The 22567-nt window shown below is 43.8% G+C and overlaps 1 protein-coding gene across 3 annotated transcripts in view; it reads left to right on the top strand.

The window, feature by feature from the left end:
• slc15a2 (solute carrier family 15 member 2) overlaps positions 1-22567 on the top strand; it is a 243672-nt gene that overhangs the window by 208999 nt on the left and 12106 nt on the right. For all 3 annotated transcript variants that reach the window (XM_063052514.1, XM_063052516.1, XM_063052515.1), the window contains 2 exons: positions 11391-11487; positions 12651-12797. In XM_063052514.1, coding sequence (XP_062908584.1) covers positions 11391-11487; positions 12651-12797 — 244 coding nt within the window. The remainder of the gene's footprint in view (positions 1-11390; positions 11488-12650; positions 12798-22567) is intronic.

Genomic DNA, 22567 nt, shown 5'->3' on the forward strand with positions numbered 1-22567 from the left:
GTCCTCCGCCTCTTCTCGTTGAAGCCTCTCGAGTCAAAGCCTCAAAGCTCCACTCACTCACTGACCACTTTCCACAGGCCGCTCCGCTTGAGCTACCCGTCTATTTATTTGTTTGAGCTTTTCAAACAGCTTGGTCACCTGACCTCGATTGCCCAATCAGCTGCTTTCTGCTGAGTCTGAGCTATTCAAATCTTGATTGTCTAATCAACGGCTTTCTGCTGGTCTATTCAAATCTTGATTGACTTGATTGCACAGACCAACTGCCAAAACTTCCAGAATCTCTCGAGTCAAAGCCTCAAAGATCCACTCCTTCACTGGCCCACTCACGCACTGGGTGCTTTCCTAAAGTGTAACAGCTACACAAAAAGTGCAATGCAAGTAAGAATCATTAGGAGGTAAAAGAAGAAATATGAAAACAAGCTAGCAAACATAACCCTAACCCTAACCCTAAGTGGATAGTAAAAGCTTTTTCAGCTACAGTATATAAAAAATAAAAGAGAGATGAGAGTGGATATAGGACCACTAGAAAATGAGGCAGGAGAAATAATAACAGGGGACAAGGAAATGGCAGATGAACTAAATGAGTATTTTGCATCAGTCTTCACTGTGGCTGACACTAGCAGTGTGCCAGATGTTGTAGTGTGTGAAGGAAGAGAAGTGAGTGCAGTTACTGTTACAAGAGAGAAGGTGCTCAAAAAGCTGAAAGACTTAAAGGTACATAAGTCACCCACACCAGATGAACTGCACCCTAGGGTTCTGAAAGAGGTAGCCTTAGAGATTTTGGACATCTTTCAAAAATCATTTAACTCTGGCATGATGCCAGAGGACTGGAAAATTGCAAATGTCACTCCACTCTTTAAGAAAGGAGGAAGGCAGCAGAAAGGAAATTATAGACCAGTTAGCCTGACCTCAGTGGTTGGGAAGATGTTGAGTCAATTGTTAGGCATGAGGTTATGGTGTACTTGGTGACAAAGTCAGCATGGTTTCCTTCAGGAAAAATTATGCCTGATGAACCCATTAGAATTCCTTGAGGGAATTACAAGTAGGATGGATAAAGGGGCTGCAGTGGATGTTGTATATTTGAACTTTCAGAAGGCCCTTAACAAGGCGCCAACTGCTTGCCAAGAAAAAAACCCTATGGTATTACAGGAAAGTTACTGGCTGATTGGTAGGAGGCAGCAAGTGGAAATATTAGGATCCTTTTCTGGTTGGCTGCCAGTGACTAGTGGTGTTCCACAGGGGTTGGTGTAGGGATCGCTTTTATATGCTGTATATCAATCATTTAGATAATGGAATAGATGTTTTTGTTGCCAAGTTTGCAGATGATACAAAGTTGGTGTAGGGGCAGGTGGTGGCATCCGTTAGTCTTGTGAGACCATGGATCTGTGCCTGGAAAGTCTTGCTTCTCCTCTCCAGGGCGCAAGCCTGGGCAAGGTTGTAGGGAAGACCGGCAGTTGCCCAAGCAGCAAGTCTCCCCTCTCCACGGCACCAATGTTGTCCAAGGGAAGGGCAAGGGCCGATACAGCTTGGTACCAGTGTCATCGCAGTAGTTGCCAGAGCAAGGTTGAAGGCAACGTCGGACTGTCTTAGGGACTCCAGCTCCGGATTTGTCCTCAGAGTTTATCCTGAAGCCTTTCCCATGAGTGGGTATGACTGCAAGGCAGCGGAGGTATGAAATCAGAGTTTTCCCTCTCTTAGATGGTCTACCTTCCCAGGCTGACAAGCTCCATCTACCTGAAGCACTGGTTTTAAGGCGCCAGGACCCGCCTTCACCCCTTCTCCTGTCAGTAGAAACAGATCAGCCAGGCTTAGAGGCTAAGCCACATGAGAAGGCCAGGAGTTGGACTTGGTTGTCAGAGGCTATTTGAGGCTCATGCCGTGAGGAGCACTTTTAGGTAGTGGGAGCTTGTCCCCACTACCACTCCCCGGCTTGACAACCTTAGGGGCAGGTAGTGTTGAAGAAACAGGTAGGATGCAGAAGGACCTAGACAGATTAGAAGAATGGGCAAGAAAGTGACAAATGAAATGCAATGTTGGAAAATACATGGTCATGCACTTTGGTAGTAGAAATAAATGTGCAAACTATTTTCTAAATGGGGAGAAAATCCAAGTATCAGATATGCAGAGATACTTGGGAGTCCTTGTGCAGAACACCCTGATGGTAGAGTCGGTGGTGAGGAAGATGGTGAGGAATGCAAATGCAATGTTGGCATTAATTTCAAAAGGTCTAGAATACAAGAGCAGGAATGTGATGCCGAGACTTTATAAGGCAGTGGTGAGGTCTCACCTTGAGTATTGTGAACTGTTTTGAGCTCTTCATCTAAGAAAAGCTGTGTATGGTTTGGAGAGGGTTCAGAGGTTCACAAGGATGATTCCAGGAATGAAAGAGTTATCATAAGAGGAACAATTGATGGTTCTGGGTCTGTACTTGCTGGAATTTAGAAGGACAAGGGTGGATCTCATTGAAACCTTTCAAATGTTGAAAGGCTTGGACAGAGTGGATGTGGAAAGGATGTTTCCCATGATGGGGGAGTTTAGGACAAGAGGACACAGGATAGAGGGGTGTCCATTTAAAACAGAGATGTGGAGAAATTTCTTTAGCAGAGCATGGTGAATTTGTGGAATTTGTTACCACAGGGTACTGTGGAGGCCACATCCTTGGGTGTATTTAATACAGAGCTTGTTTCTTGATTAGACAAAGGTCATGGGGAGAAGGCCAGCGAGTCGGGCTGAGGAGGGGAAAAAAGGATTAACCTTGATTGAATGGTGGAGCAGACTCGATGGGCCAAATAGCCTAATTCGTCTAATTTTAGAGAGCTAGGTAGAGAGCTGTAAATCAGAACTTTCAGAGTAGTAATCTCTGGATTGTGATCATGTCACACGCCAGTGAGGTAAGAATAGGATTATTTGTCTGGTGAATTTGTGGCTGAAGAATTGGTGCAAGGGGGCAGGGGTTCAGATCCCATGCATCATTGGGATCTCTTCTGGGGAAGGTATGACCTATACAAAAAGGATGGATTACACTTGAACCCGAGGTGAACTAATATCCTTGGTCAGCTTTGCTAGAGTTGTTCAAGAGAGTTTAACTAATTAAGCAGAGGGGTGGGAACACGAGAGACTGTGCTGAGGATGAGACAGGTGGTTTACAAACAAAGACAATGTGTAGTGAGACTGCTAGCACGATAAGGCTGATGATAGGGCAAAATTGCTGTCAACAGGATGAGTTACAATGTAAAAGGCAGACAAAATCAAAAAGGGTGATCATAATATGATCAAATTCACCCTGAAATTTGTGAAAGAGAAGGTGAAGTCAAATGTAACAGTATTACAGAGGAGTGAAGTGAATTACAGAGGTATGAGAGAAGAGTTGGCCAAAATTGATTGGAAGAGAGCACTGGCAGGGATGATGGCAGAGCAGCAATGGCTGGAATTTCTGGAAGCAATTCAAAAGGCACAAGATATATACGGTACATCTGAAAGAAGAAGAAGCATTCTAAAGACAAGATGACACAACCATGGCTAACAAGAGAAGTCAACACCAACTTAAAAGCCAAAAAGAGGGTGTTTAATAGAGGAAAACCTCGTGGAAAGTTAGAGGATTGGGAAGCTTTTAAAAACCAACAGAAGGCAAGTCAAACCAAGTTAGCCAATGACATTAAGGAGGATACCTAAAAATTCTTTGCAAACATAAAGGATAAAATAGATGTGAGAGTGGATATCAGAACACTGGAAAATTATGCTGGCGATGTAGTAATAGAAACAGAAAACCTACAGCACAATACAGGCCCTTCGGCCCACAAAGTTGTGCCGGACATGTCCCTACCTTAGAAACTACTGGACTTCTCCCATAGCCCTCTATTCTTCTAAGCTCCATGTACCTATCCAAGAGTCTCTTAAAAGACCCTATTGTATCCTCCTCCACCACCATTGCCGGTAGCCCATTCCACACACTCACCACTCTCTGTGTAAAAAAACTTAACCCTAACATCTCCTCTGTACCTACTCCCCAGCACCTTAAACCTGTGTCCTCTTGTGGAAACCATTTCAGCCCTGGGAAAAACCCTCTGACTATCCACACGATCAATGCCTCTCATACTCTTATACAACTTTATCAGGTCACCTCTCATCCTCCATCACTCCAAGGAGAAAAGGCCGAGTTCACTCAACCTGTTTTCATAAGGCATGCTCCCCAATCCAGGCAACATCCTTGTAAATCTCCTCTACACCTTTTCTATGGCTTCCACATCCTTCTTGTAGTGAGGTGACCAGAACTGAGCACAGGACTCCAAGTGGGGTCTGACCAGGGTCCTATATAGCTGCAACATTACCTCTCGGCTCCTAAATTCAATTCCACGATTAATGAAGGCCAATACACCGTATGCCTTCTTAACCACAGTGTCAACCCGCGCAGCTGCTTTGAGCGTCCTATAGACTCGGACCCCAATATCCCTCTGACCCTCCACACTTCCAAGAGTCTTACCATTAATACTATATTCTGCAATCAAATTTGACCTACCAAAATGAACCACTTCACACTTATCTGAGTTGAACTCCATCTGCCACTTCTCAGCCCAGTTTTGCATCCTATCAATGTACCGCTATAAACTCTGACAGCCCTCCACACTATCCACAACACTTCCAACCTTTGTGTCATCAGCAAACTTACTAACCCATCCCTCCACTTCCTCATCCAGGTCATTTATAAAAATCACGAAGAGTAAGGGTCCCAGAACAGACCCCTGAGGCACACCACTGGGCACCGGTCTCCATGCAGAATATGACCCGTCTACAACCACTCTTTGCCTTCTGTGGGCAAGCCAGTTCTCGATCCATTAAGCAAGTCTCCTTGGATCCCATGCCTCCTTACTTTCTCAATAAGCCTTGCATGGGGTACTTTGTCAAATGCCTTGCTGAAATCCATATACACTACATCTACTGCTCTTCCTTCATCAATGTGTTTATTCACATCCTCAAAAAATTCAATCAGTCTCATAAGGGGGACAAGAAAATGGCGGACGAACTAAATAAGTATTTTGCATCAGTCTTCACAGTGGAAGACACAAGCAGTATGTCAGAAGTTCGAAAGTGTCGGGGGCAGAGAGTATGAAGTTGCCTTTACTAGGGAGGAATTTCTTGGGAAACTGAAGGTCGATAAGTGACCCGTACCAGATGGTATACACCCCAAGGTTCTGAAGGAGGTGGCTGAAGAGATTGTGGAAGCATTGATAATGATATTTCAAGAATCAGTTGATTCTGGAATGGTTCTGGAGGATTGGACAATTGCAAACGGTACTCCACTCTTCAAGAAGGGAAAGAGGCAGAAGAAAGAAAACTACAGGCCAGTTAGTCTGACCTCAATAGTTAGGAAGATGTTGGAGTCGATTGTGCAGGATGTGCTTTCGGGGTGCTTGGAGGCACCTGATAAAATAGACCATAGTCAGCATGGTTTCTTCAAAGACAATTTTTGCCTAACGATTGGAATTTTTTGAAGAAATAACAAGCAGGATAGAGTAAGGAGAATCAGTTGATGTTGTGTACTTGGATTTTCAGAAGGCCTTTAAATAAGTGCCACACATGAGTCTGCTTAACAAGTTATGAGCCCATGGAATGGCAGAAAAGATTCCAGAATGGATAAAGCAGTGGCTGATTGGCAGGAGGCGAAGAGTGTGAATGAAGGGAGCCTTTTCTGGTTGGCTGCAGTGACTAGTGGTGTTCCACAGGGGTCTGTGTTGGGACCAATTCTTCTTATGTTATATGTCAATAACATGGATAATGGAATTGATGACTTTCTGGTAGCATTTATGGATGATACAAAGATAGGTGGATGGACAGGTAGTTTTGAGGAAGTAAAGACACTTCATAAGGACTTAGACAGATTGGGAGTGTGGGCAAAGAAGTGGCAGATGGAATACAGTGTTGGAAAGTTTGCGGTCATGCACTTTGGTAGAAGAAATAAAAGGGTAGACTATTTTCTAAATGGAGACAAATTTTAAAAATCTGAGATGCAAAGGAATTTAGGCATCCTTCTGTAGTATTCCCTAAAAGTTAATTTGCAGGTTGAGTCTGTGGTAAGGAAAGTAAATGCAATGTTAGCATTCATTTCAAGAGGGCTAGATTATAAAAGAAAGGATGTAATGCTGAGACTTTATAAAACATGGGTGAGGCCTTACTTGGAGTATTGTTAGCAGTTTTGGGCCTCTTACTTAAGAAAAGATATGCTGACATTGGAGAGCTTTCAAAGGAGGTTCACAAAAATGATTCTGGGACTGAAAGGCTGGTCACATGAAGTGTGTTTGGTATACTCTGGGCCTATACTCACTGGAATTCAGAAGAATGAGGGATGATCTCTTTGAAACCTATTGAATGTTGAAAAGCCTTGATAGAGTGGATGTGGAGAGGATGTTTCCTATCCCGATGTTGTTTAGGCCAGAACACATAGCCTCAGAATAGAGGAACGTCTTTTTAGAATGGCAATGAGGAGGAATTTCTTTCGCCAGAGAGTGGTGAATCTGTGGAACTTGTTGCCACAGGCACTGTGGAGGCCAAGTTATTTAAGGCAGAGGTTGATAGATTCTTGAGTAGTCAAGGCATTAAAGTATATAGGGAGGAGGCAGGAGAATGGGGCTGAGGTAGAAAATGAATCATCCATGATGAAATGGCAGAGCAGACTTGATGGGCCAAATGGCCTTATTCTGCTCCTATATCTTATGGCCTTATGGTTTTATCGACGGAGATTTCACCCACTATGACTCAACCAAAGTCCAGTCGTTGGGTGTAAGTTGACCATTGCACTGCTCATGTAACTGATGTTCATGTATAGTGTCTCTGCCAAGCAACAGGGGAATCTCAGCAGAAGAGTCAACTGGAGGGATCTAGTCAGTTATGTGCTTAAGCTGTGCATGACGATGTGCAGCTTCAGGAGTTGGGATTTCATTCCTGTTGTTGGGAATACAGTCACAGTCAATGAGAGTTGGCAAGGGTAAGCAGACTTCCCATCCTTTTGACTGCAACAAATCCATCAGCTCTGCTTCTAGTGACTTCTGATGTTCCAGAGCATGTCTTTGGAATGTACAGGGAAGTAGCTACATCTGATGGACACTCTGCTGGCTCCCCACTCTGCTAGAACCAGCAGATGTATCTGCATCTAATTCTTCTGAAGTGTCAATAGGTTCCTAGCTCAGTTTCCTGGGGACAACTGGTGCTTGTAACACCATGTGTCCATAAGACCATAAGAACATAAGACATGGGAGCAAAATTAGGCTATTCAGCCCATTGAGTCTGCTCCCCTTTTTCATCATGGCTGATCCCAGTTCCCACTCAATCCCATACACCTGCCCTCTCACCATATCCTTTGATGCCCTGACCAATCAGGAGACTGTCATCTTCCACCTTAAATATACCCATGGACTTGGCCTCCACCACAGTCTGTAGCAGAGCATTCCACAGATTCACTACTCTCTGGCTAAAAAAATCCCTCCTTACCTCTGTTCTAAAAGATCGCCCCTCAGTTTTCCCCACCAGAGGAAGTAGTTGCTCTCTAGTTCCCCACCAGAGGAAATATCCTCTCCACATCCACCCTATCTAGGGCTTTCAATATTCAATAGGTTTCAATGAGATCCCCATGCATTCTTCCAGATTCCAGTGAGTATAGGCCCAAAGTTGCCAAAGGCTCCTTTAGTGTTAACCCTTCGTTCCCGAAATCTTCCTTGTGAACCTCCTCTGGACTCTCTCCAAATACAACACAGCCTTTCTGAGATAAGGTGCCCAAAACCATTGACAATTTTCCAAGTGCAGCCTAACTAGTATCTTATAAAGTCTCAGCATTACCTATTTGCATTTAAATTCTATTCCCCTTGAAATAAATGCTAACATTGCAGTTACCTTCTTTACCACAGACTCAACCTGTAAATTAACCTTCTGGGAGTCTTGCACGAGGACTCCTAAGTCCCTCTGCAGCTCTGATGTTTGAACCTTCTCCCCATTTGAATAAGAGTCCACGCTATTGTTCCTTTTACTAAAATGAATTTTTGTAAATGCACCATCTGTGTTCTTTTCTATATTGTTGCTACTTCTCCAGTTCTCCTTGCTACCCTCCCTGAACTCTCCACTGCTCTCTTTTCCACGTTTGAACTGACACTGCATCAGGTCTTCTCTGGCTAGACTCAGCATTTCACTCAAACTATTGTCACCTGCAGTGAGTGAGAGATGTTCAGTTGGTTCTGCAGCAACTTCTGTTAAAAGGTGAGCACTGATGCACCTGGTCATTGTTCAGCCTTTGTCTACTCTTACTAAGTGAGGAACACCCACATGTTGCAAAGTTGGGTGACCTTGGGCACTTCTTAGTTTCTACCTTAAATCAGGGTTCATCTTTCTTTGGGTTTGAATCTGAAGCAAGTTTAGTTGAAGGACTAGGTGAGACTTGAGTGTGAAGCATGACGGGAAGCTGGTCTCTATCTTTGCTGCTTTGATTTCATCTTCTCTTGAGCAACCATGTTATATCAGAGGGCTTGCACCAACAGTTGGTTTGTCAGTCACTTTCCCAGAAAGAAGGCCACCACTGTCTCAGTCAGCTGCTGCTTTATACACCTTTGCCTCTGCTAAGGCATCCTCAGCCTCGCATTCCTCCTTGAGTGCGCTCATTGTGGTTTCTATGTAAGCTTTCTCTATGTCTGTGCATGCTTTGTCCATGTTTATACGAGCCTTTTCCATTAGCATTTCAGCTCTGTGCTTAGCATGCACTGCTCACATTCTTGTCACTTCAGCTCTGGCACAGGCTTGTTCTGTAGCTATGCTAATTGTGGTTTTGCCTGAGTGTTACAAAGACACAATCAATGCACCACATTCTGACCTGACTTCTAAGGCTCAATGATCGATGTTGCTTGGGTCAGAAGCTGACATTGTAGCATACAACATTCAGATGCGTCTCCAGTCTACAGGCTGATCTTTGAAGATGAGTTATCTTTTCACTCGACTGCCTTCGCAGTACATTGTGTGCAAAGCTAGGCAGGGAGTTAAAAGTTACACAAGCCAAACGCTTTCTTGAGGACTTTTAATGAGAAAACTTTGTAAAAAAAGTTTTGCTTTTTCAAGGGTAAACAAAGAGTGGATGGAGAAGGATGTATTTCTACCATGTGTGCTATAAATTGAAATCCATATTAACCCATGCAGAGAATGAGTAATAACAGCTTACAAACAGGCAGTGATGTTTGTACAAAATTAACTGCATACGAAATTAACACACCTCTGGAGGCAGAGGATACCATATACTTCATTGAGATTGATTTTCTTGTGGGAATTTAGAGGAAAATAAATAAACTGAGAAGAATATACTACACATCATATATCAATAATTTGGATGATGGCATTGTTGGCTTTCTTGTCAAGTTTGCAGACAATATGAAGATAGGTGAAGGGGCAGGTAGTTTTGTGGAAGTAGAGCGGCAACAGAAGGCTCAGATAGATTGTCAGATAGATACAGTGTCAGGAATTGTGTGGTCGTGCACTTTGGTAGAAGAAATGAAAGGGTTGACTATTTTCTAAATGGAGAGAAACTACAAAAAACGGAGGCGCAAAGGGACTTAACAGTGCTTGTGCAGGATTCCCTAAAGCTTAATTTGCAGGTTGAGTCTGTGGTGAGGAAGGCAACTGCAATGTTAGCATTCGTTTCAAGAGGACTGGACTATAAAAGCAAAGATGTAATATTGAGACTTTATAAAGCACTGGTGAGGTCTCACTTGGAGTATTGTGAGCAGTTTTAGGTACTTTATCTTAGAAAGGATGTGCTAAAACTGGAGAGGATTTAAAGATGGTTAACAAAAATGATGTTAGGATTGAATGACTGTCATATGAAGAGTGTTTGGTGACTCTGGGACTGTATTCACTAGAATTCAAAAGAATGAGGGGTGACCTCATTGCAACCTATCGAATGGTGAAAAGACTTGATAAACTGGATGTGGAGAGGATGTTTCCTATGGTAGGAAAGACTAAGACAGAGGACATAGCCTCAGAATAGAGGGCATCCTTTTAGATTTGAGGTGAGGAGGAATTTCTTTAGCCAGAGAGTGGTGAATCTGTGTAATTCTTTGCCACAGGCAGCTGTGGAGGCCATCTCTTTATGTATATTTAAGGCAGAGGCTGATAGATTCATCATTGGTCAGAGCATGAAGGAATATGGGGAAAAGGCAAGAGATTGGGACTGAGAGGAAAATTGGATCAGCCATGATGAGATGGCAGAGCAAACTCGATGGGCCAAATGGCCTAATTCTGCTCCAGATCTTATGCTCTTATGGAAAAGCACTCTATCTACCTTGTCTATGCCCCTGAATAATCCCCTTAAAGGTCAGTCCTCAGTCTCCTACATTCCAGAGAAAACACTGTTTAATCTTTCCCTCTCCACTTTCCGCAGGGATCGGTCCCTCCCCACAGATCTCCCACCTGGCACTTATCCCTGTAAACGTAAGTGCTACACCTGTCCCTACAGCTCCTCTCTTGCCACCATTCAGGGCCCCAAACAGTCCTTCCAGGTGAGGCAACACTTCACTTGTGAGTCTGCTGGGGTCATCTATTGCATCCGGTGTGGCCTCCTCTACATCAGTGAAACCCAATGCAGATTGGGGGACCACTACGTCGAGCACCTCCACTCTGTCCGCCACAACAGACCGGATCTCCCGGTTGCCACCCACTTCAATTCTGCTTCACATTCCCATTCGGATATGTCCATATATGGCCTCCTCTACTGCCACGATGAGGCTAAACTCAGGTTGGAGGAGCAACACCTCATATACCGTCTAGGTAGTCTCCAGCCCCTTGGTACGAAGATTGAATTCTCCAACTTCCGGTAATTCCCTCCCCCTCCCTTCCCCTTTCCCTATGTCACTCTGCCCCCCTCCCCCAGCTGCCTATCACCTCCCTCATGGTTCCGCCTCCTTCTACTACCCATTGTGTTTTCCCCTATTCCTTCTTCACCTTTCCTGCCTATCGCCTCCCTGCTTCTCCTCCCCCACCCCTTTATCTTTCCCCTTACTGGTTTTTCACCTGTACCCTACCAGCCTTCTCCTTCCCACCCTCCCCCCACCTTCTTTATAGGCCTCTGCCCCTTCCCTCTTCAGTCCTGACAAAGGGTTCCAGCCTGAAACGTTGACTGATAGTTTCCACAGATGCTGCCCGACCTGCTGAGTTCCTCCAGCGTGTTGTGACTGTTTAATCTCCCCTTACTACTACAGCCCACCACAGCAGACAGCATCTTGGTGGATCTTCTCTGTAGTGTCTCTGTCACAGTAGGAGACTGATATCAGGGCATGTACACAGTAATGGCGTGGCCTCATTCCGTGTCAGAATTCTCACACAGTAGGATACTTAACCATGGTTGTGAATCTTTGATCTCCACACAGCTACCAGGGACAGTGTACAGTCGGAATGATGAAATACGATGTGGATTTGGGGCTGTTAGACTTTGGAGCAGCGTACACCATGATTGTGGATGTAATAGTAAGTGAAATCTTTACATCAGAAACTCCGGCAATTACCTGTCTGACAATTGCAAATCTTGATGGTTCAGCATCAGGGTCACTAGGTGACCCTTCGTCAGACCCTTCGTCAGGACTCTTCGCTAGTCCTGACGAAGGGTCTCAGCCCGAAACGTCGACTGTACCTCCTCTTATAGATGCTGCATGGCCTGCTGTATTCCACCAGCATTTTGTGTGTGTTGCTTGAATTTCCAGCATCTGCAGATTTCCTCGTGTTTGCGTTTTTAAAATAATCCAACTGTGGTTCTGCAATTATTGCGTATCTAAACTCTAAACTTTACACCTAGGTTGGTAAATTGGTTTATTATTGTCACAAGTAATGCTGTGAGAAACATACTGTTTTGCTGCTATTGATACAGATCATTGCATCACATCAGTGTGATGAGGCAATACGAGGCAAAATCAATGACTGAATGCAGAATATTGTGTTAACATTATAGACGGAGTACACCGCAAGCAGACAATAAGGCAGAAGACCATGACAATTTGGATTGTGATGTCATGAGTCCACCTTATTGGTCTTGTAACAGCAGGATAGAAGCTGTTCTTGAGCCTAGTGTTATTGTATATTTTTGTCCCATGGGAGAAGGGAGAAGAGAAAATTTTGAATGAAGTTTGAACACCTTGATAAGAAATCATCATCAGTGATTTTGGTGAAGAATTTAACATCTGCTTTCTGGGAGGACCATTCTGATCTTCCCACGAAGCTCATGTTAACATGGATCTGTACAGTAGTATATTGGTTAACATAGCACTTTACCATGCCTGCAACCAGAAGATCTGTGTTCATTTCCCAGTGTTGACTGCAAGGAACGTGGATGTTCTCCCCATGACCATGTGGGTCTCCTCCAGGTGCTCCAGTTTATGCCACATTCCAAAGGATGTATGTGTTTGGGTTACTAAGATATGTTGATGGCAGAAACATGTTTCCACTTGGAGGCTGTCCCTACCACATCCTCTACTGTGTGGGCTGTTGATGCAAATGACACAGTTCATTGTATGCTTTGACATACATGTGACAGAAAAAGCTCATCTTTACTCTTTAAATCATTAGGTCCTTAACATATAGTCACAGTGTCTCTATTTTTGGGAGGTGCAATAACTCCTGTGTTCTTATGTCGTTAGCCCAATGAAAACAAGTTGAAGATCTGGAAGACCGAAGATATCAAAGCAAATGTAGTTCATATTGCGTGGCAAATCCCACCATACGTGCTGATGTCCGCTGGTGAAGTAATGTTCTCCATCACTGGGGTGGAGTTCTCCTACTCTCAGGTACTGTGCTCCTCTAATGTGCACCTACCAACGTCGCGGCAGCAGCACAATGCAATACATGATAATATAGCCAAAAAATGTATATCAATTACAGTAAGTATATATATGTATATTAAATAGCTAGGTTAAAAATAGTGCAATAACAGAAATAAAAGTGAGGTAGTGTTCATGATTTCAATGTCCATTTAGGAATCAGATGGCAGGGGGGAGGAAATTGTTCCTGAATCATTGAGTGTGTGCCTTCAGGCTTCTGTACCTCCTTCCTGATGGTAACAATGAGAAGAGGGCATGCCCTGGGTGATGAAGCCCTTAATGATGGATGCTGCCTTTCTGAGGGCACCACTCCTTGAAGATGTCTTAGATACTACAAAGACTTGCACTCTGAATGGAGTTGACTGATTTTACAACTTTCTGTGGCTTTTTTCAATACTTTGCAGTAGCCCCACCACCAGCCTGTCAGAATGTTCTCCACGGTCCATCTGTAGAAGTTTGAGTGTCTAGGTAACAAACCAAATCTTCTCAAACTCCAAATGAAATATAGCTGCTGTCTTGCTTTCTTTATTGCTGCATCAATATGTTGGGTTAGATCCTCAGAGATCTTGACACCCAGGAACTTGAAATTGCTCACTCTCTCGCTCTAAATGAAGCCATATTGCCCGCATGTGATGCCCATCTCTCCATTCCCTGCATCTTCATATATTGGTCTAAAAACCTCTTGAATGCCACTGTTGCAGCTGCTTCCACAACACCCCTGGCAGCGTATTCCAGGCATCATTGACACAGAAATTCTGCAGATCCTGGACCTTTATAGGCCAGGACATTGAATATAAGAGTTGAAACTTTATGTTGCAGCTTCACAAATCACTATGTATCCCTCTCCCATGGCTCGTAATAAACCTGGTTTGTTAAGTAGATCTGACTAACTACCACATGACTCAGCATTGCATGGGGTCGGTATGATTTGGGCTCGACCAAACAGAAAAGTTGGAATGTTCCTTTGAGGGAATGGAAGCTATGATGAAAGCAGTATAACTACTGCCCCATGTCTTCAAGTGGAAATATATTTACAGATATTTCAACCTTAACAAACAGTAACAGGTGAAGGGCCCACTAAAGTTAAACCAGTCTAAGTATGCACAGAAACATTGGAGTTCATTGCTGGATAGTCAGGTGCTTTGCTTTAATTACTTCATGGCGCTGAACCCACATTCTGCATGAAAGACACCAACCAAAGTTAAAACTTCCCTTGAGAACCATTACAAGTGAACTGGCTAACTCAGAAGTATTGGCACTTACTTTTTGGAACCATTTGTCTGCACACAGCACTTCTGACAACAATCTCTCTCCTTCTGCAGGGTTCCACGAGTGTTTTTCTTTCTGCTCTTCTCCACACCTCCTTCTTCCTCCAACACCTGCAAACAAAAGACCCAAAACCAACCACAGTCCCCTAGAAATCTGATGCCACCCAGCTCTCTCAAATATTCCATGGTATCCCAATGAACAAAATTTTATCAAGACAAACCCAAGTGGCTAACACAACATTCCTAAGATGAGCAAACAACTCCTCATTTTAGCAGAAACCAAAATACTGACTACGAAGCTTAACTAACAGAACACACTGCATTTTACAGAAAAGATACAGAAAATAAAATACCTAACAGCATAACAGTAGGAAAACAATAGAACATGTTCTTAACCAGGTTATTGCAACTAGTTGTCACACTTGTCTTATTGTGTGTAGCTCTGGTCACACACTCAGGAATTAATATTATTGCTCTGGAGAAAGAGCCCAGCTGATTCATCTGGATGTTGCTTGTTTTAGAGGGTTTTAGTTATGAAGAGTTGCCTCGTGGTTATGAATTTCATAACAACTACTGCACTGTGTTCCAATGCTTGGAGGTAGATTGGGTTACAGAGTCATAAAAAAGTACAGCACAGAAACAGGCCCCTTGGCCCATCTAGTCCATGCCAAATCATTTAAACAGTCTGATCTTCACCAGGGCCGTAGTTCTCCATACCTCAATCCATGAGACCATAAGATATAGGAGCAGAAGTAGGCCATTCGGCCCATCACATCTGCTTGGCCATTCAATCATGGGCTGATCCAATTTTTCCAGTCATCCCCACTCCCCTGCCTTCTCCCCATACCCTTTGTTGCCCTGGCTAACGAAGAACCTATCTATCTCTGCCTTAAATACACCCAATGACTTGGCCTCCACAGCCGCTCGAGGAAACAAATTCCACAGATTTACCACCCTCTGACTAAAGTAATTTCTCCACATCTGTTCTAAATGGACGTCCTTCAATCCTGAAGTTGTACCCTCTTGTCCTAGACTCTCCTACCATGGGAAATAACTTTCCCATATCTAATCTGTTCAAGCCTTTTAACATTCAGAATGTTTCTATGAGATTCCCTCTCATTCTCCCGAACTCCAGGGAATACAGCCCAAGAGCTGCCAGACGTTCCTCATACAGTAACCTTTGTACCTATCCAAACTTCTCTTAACTCACATGCACCACTTGCACTGGCAGCTCATACCACACTCTCACAACCCTCTGAGTGAAGAAGTTTCCCCTAATGTTCCCCTTAAACTTTTCACCTTTCACCCTTAACTCATGACATCTTGTTGTAATCTCACCCACCCTCAGTAGAGAAAGCCATAATTTTGTATGCCTCTATCAAATCTCCTCCTTTCTACGTTCCAAGGAATAAAGCCCTAACTTATTTAATCTTTCATGATAATTCAGGTCTTTCAGACCCAGCAACATCCTTGTAAATTTTCTCTGTTCTCTTTTAACCTTATTTGCATCTTTCCTGCAGGTTGGAGACCAAAGCTGCAAACTATGTTCCAAATTAGGTCTCACCAATGCCTCATATAACTTTAACAAAACATCCCATTTCCTGTACTCAATACTTTAACTCATTGGTTCTTGACTAGACTTGGACAGTGTTATACCAACTCTCTGCTCCAATAGTTAAATTGTTTAAGTACCATTCTAGGTGTTAAAATAAAACCATTAGAGTAGACAGCCAGCCCCTTTTTGCCATGGTGGCAATGGCTAATACAAGAAGGGATAACTTTAAGGTGATTGGTAGAAATTATAGGGGGAGATGTCAGATGGTGGATGCACGGAGTGCACTGCCAGGTATGGTGGCAGAGGCAGATACATTAAGGACATTTAGGAGACTGTTAGATAGGCACATGGATGAAAGAAAACTGGAGGCCTGTCTGGAAGGGAAGGGTCAGGTTGACTGATCTTGGAGTAGGTCTAAAAAGTCAGCGCAACACCATGGGCTGATGGGCCCGAAATGTACTATATCATGGGGCAGCATGGTAGCATAATGGTTAATGTAACACTATTACAGCTACAGGCTACTGGCCAAAATCCTCCCTGGGGTACCGCCACCTTGTTGTGGTGGAGAGGCTTGTGTGATCCTGAGAACTTGAGCGATGCTGTCTGGAGCTTAGCTCCTGGTAGGGTCACCCATGGTGGTAAGAGCAAGGGAGAGGATCCAGACAAAGCATGGCCCAACCTCAATGGCAGAGTAGCAGAAGATGGTGCTAAATTAGAGTCTCTGGAATTACAGAACTACGAGGACCACCACAACGGCTACAAAGGTGGAGGAAGGTTGCAGCAGAAGAGGGCCCCCAGTAGTCTTGGTCCCAATGCCATTGGATTTTGGCCCTTTCTCTGTCAAGGATCATGTGGTGGCTGTTTGTGCATCAGTCTCCCCATGTTAGGAGACCTGACACACAGACGTTTCTCCTGGTTTTGTAATCCTATTGACCTACTTGAACAAAGCTCTATGGTGACTAAGTGGTGACAGGAGCAGGACAGTGAAGTCTGGGAGCTCCCATCCAAAAGCAGGCACACAGGACCTGCTCTGCTCACCCCACATGGGGAAGGGGCTAGAAAAGGTGCCCTAAAAATAGCCTGCCTCCTCACTCCTGACTGGATTGTGTCCAGTGGGATCACCAAACTGTGGTCTGAAACAAAAACATATGAAGTTTGGAGCCTGGAATGTGCGGACACTTGTGGACAGTGAAACCAGCAATCATCCTGAAAGACGTACTGCCATCATCTCAAGAGAGCCGAGAAGGTTCCAGATTGACTTTGCTGCCCTCTCTGAACTGTGATTGGCTGATACACCTTTTTCTGGAAGGGGAAATCGACAGATGAACCCAGAATCCATGGAGTTGGATTCACCATAAAGAACAGCATCATCAGTCACCTCCCTGAATTGCCTGTTGGCATCAATGAATGCCTCATGACCATGTACCTTCAGCTCGATAACAACCAAATGGCTGCAGATGTGAATGCCTACGCTCCAACCCTAGGCTCACCAGATGATGTTAAGGAGACCTTCTATGCCAACCTAGCCTGCATACTATCAGATATTCCAAGGAAGATAAGGTCATTTTTCTTGGAGAACTCAATGCCAAAGTTGTCAGGGACAGCGACTCCTGGAAAGGCACATTTGGGAAGGAAGGTGTGGGCAACATCAATTCCAGTGGAGTGCTCTTACTCTCCAAGTGTGTTGAACGTGACCTGACCATCATCAACACCCTGTTCTGCTGGAGAAATAAGGTGAAAATTTCATGGATGCATCCCTATTTAAAGACTTGGCATCTTACAGATTATGTACAAGGCATTGGTGAGGCCAAATTTGGAGTTTTCTGTACAGTTTTGGTCACCGAATTATAGGAAGGATATCAACAAAATAGAGAGAGTACAGAGAAGATTTACTAGAATGTACCTGATTTAGGCCTCAGTCGTTTAGGTTTTGGTGGTAATAAAGAAACCCCTGATATCACCAGAGTCAACAAGCTGCTGTACTTCTAGAGCCCTCTCAGTGCACCACTGATTCTTTTTCTCTTACTCTACGCTGGACTACAGCCTTAGCTTTGGAGTGGGCTTCCCTTGTAGCCTTGCAATTGATGTTCTTCTGCCAGGCACAGAAAGCTTTCCTTTTGTAATTGATTAGCTCTTTTATTTCATTGTCATTTTCCCAACCACTGAAGTCATGGTAACTAGTCTATAATTTCCTTTCAGCTGCCTTCCTCTTTTCTTAAAGAGTGGAATGACATTTGCAATTTTCCAGTCTTCTGGCACCATACCAGAGTCCAATGATTTTTGAAAGATCATTACTGGTGCCTCCACAATCTCTATTGCTACTTCTTTCAGAACCCTAGGGTGACTTCATCGGTGACTTTAGGTATTTCAGCTTTCTGAGCATCTTCTCCCTTGTAATAGTAACTGCACTCACTTCTCTTCCCTCACACCCTTCAACATTTGGCACACTGCCTGCATCTTCACGGTAAAGATTGATGCAAAATACTCATTTAATTCATCTGGCATCCTTTGGCCCCGTTATTATTTCTCTGGCCTCATTTTTTAGCAGTCCTATCTCCACTCATTTCTCTTATTTTTTACATACTTGGAAAAGTTTTTACTGTACACTTTGATATTGTTTGCTAGCTTGCTTTCATATTTCATCTTTACCCTCTGAATGATTCTTTTAGTTGCTCTCTATAGGTTTTTAAAGGATTCACAATCATCTGTCTTACCACTAGTTTTTGCATTGTTGTCTGCCCTCTTTTGCTTTTACATTAGCTTTGACTTCCCTTTTCATCCATGGTTGTACTATTTTGCCATTTGAGTGTTTCTTAGTTTTTGGAATATATCTATCCTGCACCTTCCTCATTTTTCCCAGAAACTCAACTATTGCTGCTTGTCTGTGATCCCTGCCAGCAGCTCCTTCCAATTTACTTTGGCCAACTTCTTAATCATACCGCTGTAATTTCCTTTACTCCACTGAAATATTGCTACATCAGACTTTACTTTCTTAGAACCATAGAACACTACAGCACAGAAAACAGGCGATTCGGCCCTTCTAGTCTGTGCCGAAACATTATTCCGCTAGTCCCATTGACCTGCATTCAGTCCATAGCCCTTCAGACCTCTCCCATCCATGTACCTATCCAATTTATTCCTAAAACTTAAGAGTGAGCCCGCATTTACCATGTCAAGTTGAGCTCAACCATATTCTGATCACTGCCTCCTAAGGGTTTTTTTACCTTAAGCTCCCTAATCACCTCCAGTTCATTACATTAACACCCAGTTCAGTATAGCTGATCCCCTAGTCGGCTCAACAATAAGCTTTCTTGTAGGCATTCAACAAACTCACTCTTGAGATCCATTACCAACCTGATATTTTTGCTCATTGACCTGCATGTTGAAATCTCATTTTCATTTTTAAAATCTTTTTATTGATATATAATCTTCTACAGCTATAAAATACAAAAGTTCAACAAATTAGTATATATTTATAATTAATAAAGTGAAGAAAAAAACTTGTATATGCTAATAAAAAAAATTATACAAGAAAGGGAAGGAGAAAAAGAGAACCCCAACTAACTAAAAAAAAACCCACTAACTACAAAAAAAACAATTAGGAACCAACACCCAGAGCAAGACGTCTTACAATCATCTAAATACAAGATGAAAAAACAATAACTGTCAAATCACATTTATATAACAAAATTGGAAGGAAACCATATAAATTAATTCAAATTAGAACATAGAACATAGAATAGTACAGCACAGTACAAGCCCTTCGGCCCACAATGTTGTGCCGGCCCTCAAACCCTGCCTCCCATATAAGCCCCCTCCTTAGATTCCTCCATATACCTGTCTAGTAGTCTCTTAAACTTCACCAGTGTATCTGTCTCCACCACTGACTCAGGCAGTGCATTCCACGCACCAACCACTCTCTGAGTAAAAAACCTTCCTCTAATATCCCTCTTGAACTTCCCACCCCTTACCTTAAAGCCATGTCCTCTTGTATTGAGCAGTGGTGCCCTGGGGAAGAGGCGCTGGCTATCCACTCTATCTATTCCTCTTATTATCTTGTACACCTCTATCATGTCTCCTCTCATCCTCCTTCCCTCCAAAGATTAAAGCCCTAGCTCCCTTAATCTCTGATCATAATTCATACTTTCTAAACCAGGCAGCATCCTGGTAAATCTCCCCTGTACCCTTTCCAATGCTTCCACATCCTTCCTATAGTGAGGTGACCAGAACTGGACACAGTACTCCAAGTGTGGCCTAACCAGAGTTTTATAGAGCTGCATCATTACTTCGCGACTCTTAAACTCTATCCCTCGACTTATGACAGCTAACATCCCATAAGCTTTCTTAACTACCCTATCCAACTGTGAGGCAACTTTCAGGGATCTGTGGACATGTACCCCGAGATCCCTCTGCTCCTCCACACTACCAAGTATCCTGCCATTTACTTTGTACTCTGCCTTGGAGTTTGTCCTTCCAAAGTGTACCACCTCACACTTCTCTGGGTTGAACTCCATCTGCCACTTCTCAGCCCACTTCTGCATCCTATCAATGTCTCTCTGCAATCTTTGACAATCCTCCACACTATCTACAACACCACCAACCTTTGTGTCGTCTGCAAACTTGCCAACCCACCTTTCTACCCCATTACCTAGGTTGTTAATAAAAATCACGAAAAGTAGAGGTCCCAGAACAGATCCTTGTGGGACACCACTAATCACAATCCTCCAATCTGAATGTACTCCCTCCACCACCACCCTCTGCCTTGTGCAGGCAAGCCAGTTCTGAATCCACCTGGCCAAACTTCCCTGGATCCCATGCCTTCTAACTTTCTGAATAAGCCTACCATGTGGAACCTTGTCAAATGCCTAACTAAAATCCATATAGATCACATCCACTGCACTACCCTCATCTATATGCCTGGTCACCTCCTCAAAGAACTCTATCAGGCTTGTTAGACACAATCTGCCCTTCACAAAGCCATGCTGACTGTCCCTGATCAGACCATGATTCTCTAAATGTCTATAGATCCTATCTCTAAGAATCTTTTCCAACAGCTTTCCCACCACAGACGTAAGGCTTACTGGTCTATAATTACCCGGACTATCCCTACTACCTTTTTCAACCAAGTGAACAACATTCGCCTCCCTCCAATCCTCCGGTACCATTCCCATGGATGACGAGGAGATAAAGATCCTAGCCAGAGGCTCAGCAATCTCTTCTCTTGCCTCGTGGAGCAGCCTGGGGAATATTCCATCAGGCCCCAGGGACTTATCTGTCCTAATGTATTTTAACAACTCCAACACCTCCTCTCCTTTAATATCAACATGCTCCAGAACATCAACCTCACTCATATTGTCCTCACCATCATCAAGTTCCCTCTCATTGGTGAATACCAAAGAGATGTATTCATTGAGGACCTTGCTCACTTCCACAGCCTCCAGGCACATCTTCCCACCTTTACCTCTAATCGGTCCTACTTTCACTCCTGGCATCCTTTTTTTCTTCACATAATTGAAGAATGCCTTGGGGTTTTCCTTTACCCTACTTGCCAAGCCCTTCTCATGCCCTCTTCTGGCTCTTCTCAGCCCCTTCTTAAGCACCTTTCTTGCTTCCCTATATTCCTCAATAGACCCATCTGATCCTTCCTTCCTAAACCTCATGTATGCTGCCTTCTTCCACCTGACTAGATTTTCCACCTCACTTGTCACCCATGGTTCCTTCACCCTACCATTCTTTATCTTCCTCACTGGGACAAATTTATCCCTTACATCCCGCAAGAGATTTCTAAACATCGACCACATGTCCATAGTACATTTCCCTGCAAAAACATCATCCCAATTCACACCTGCAAGTTCTAGCCTTATAGCCTCATAATTTGCCTTTCCCCAATTAAAAATTTTCCTGTCCTCTTTGATTCTATCCTTTTCCATGATAATTATAAAGGCCAGGGAGCAGTGGTCACTGTCCCCCAGATGCTCACCCACTGAGAGAACTGTGACCTGACCCGGTTCATTACCTAGTACTAGATCTAGTATGGCATTCCCCCTGCTCGGCCTGTCCACATACTGTGACAAGAATCCATCCTGGACACACTTAACAAACTCTGCCCCATCTAAACCCTTGGAACTAATCAGGTGCCAATCAGTATTAGGGAAGTTAAAGTCACCCATGATAACAACCCTGTTATTTTTGCACCTTTTCAAAATCTGCCTCCCAATCTGCTCCTCTGTATCTCTGCTGCTACCAGGGGGCCTATAGAATACCCCCAGTAGAGTAACTGCTCCCTTCCTGTTCCTGACTTCCACCCATATTGACTCAAAAGAGGATCCTGCTACATTACCCACCCTTTCTGTAGCTGTAATAGCATCCCTGACCAGTAATGCCACCCCTCCTCCCCTTTTTCCACCCTCTCTATCCCTTTTAAAGCACTGAAATCCAGGAATATTGAGAATCCATTCCTGCCCTGATGCCAGCCAAGTCTCTGTAATGGCCACTACATCATAATTCCATGTATGTATCAGCTCTCAGTTCATCACCTTTGTTCCTGATGCTTCTTGTATTGAGGTACACACATTTCAGCCCTTCTACCTTACTGTCTTTACACCGTTTATTCTGCTTCTCTTTCCTCAAAGCCTCTCTGTATGGTAGATCTGGCTTTACTCCACGCACTTCTTTCACTGCTCTATCGCTCTGGGTCCCATCCCCCTCGCAAATTAGTTTAAACCCTCCCGAACCATGCTAGCAAACCTACCTGCAAGGATATTGCTCCCCCTCGAGTTCAGGTGCAACCCATCCAATCTGTACAGGTCCCACCTTCACCTGAAGAGATCCCAGTGATCTAAAAATCTAAAACCCTGCTCCCTGCACCAACTCCTCAGCCACACATTCAACTGCCATCTCCTCCAATTCTTACC

The sequence above is a fragment of the Mobula hypostoma genome, chromosome 6 (genome assembly GCF_963921235.1).
Source record: "Mobula hypostoma chromosome 6, sMobHyp1.1, whole genome shotgun sequence".
NCBI lineage: Eukaryota > Metazoa > Chordata > Chondrichthyes > Myliobatiformes > Myliobatidae > Mobula > Mobula hypostoma.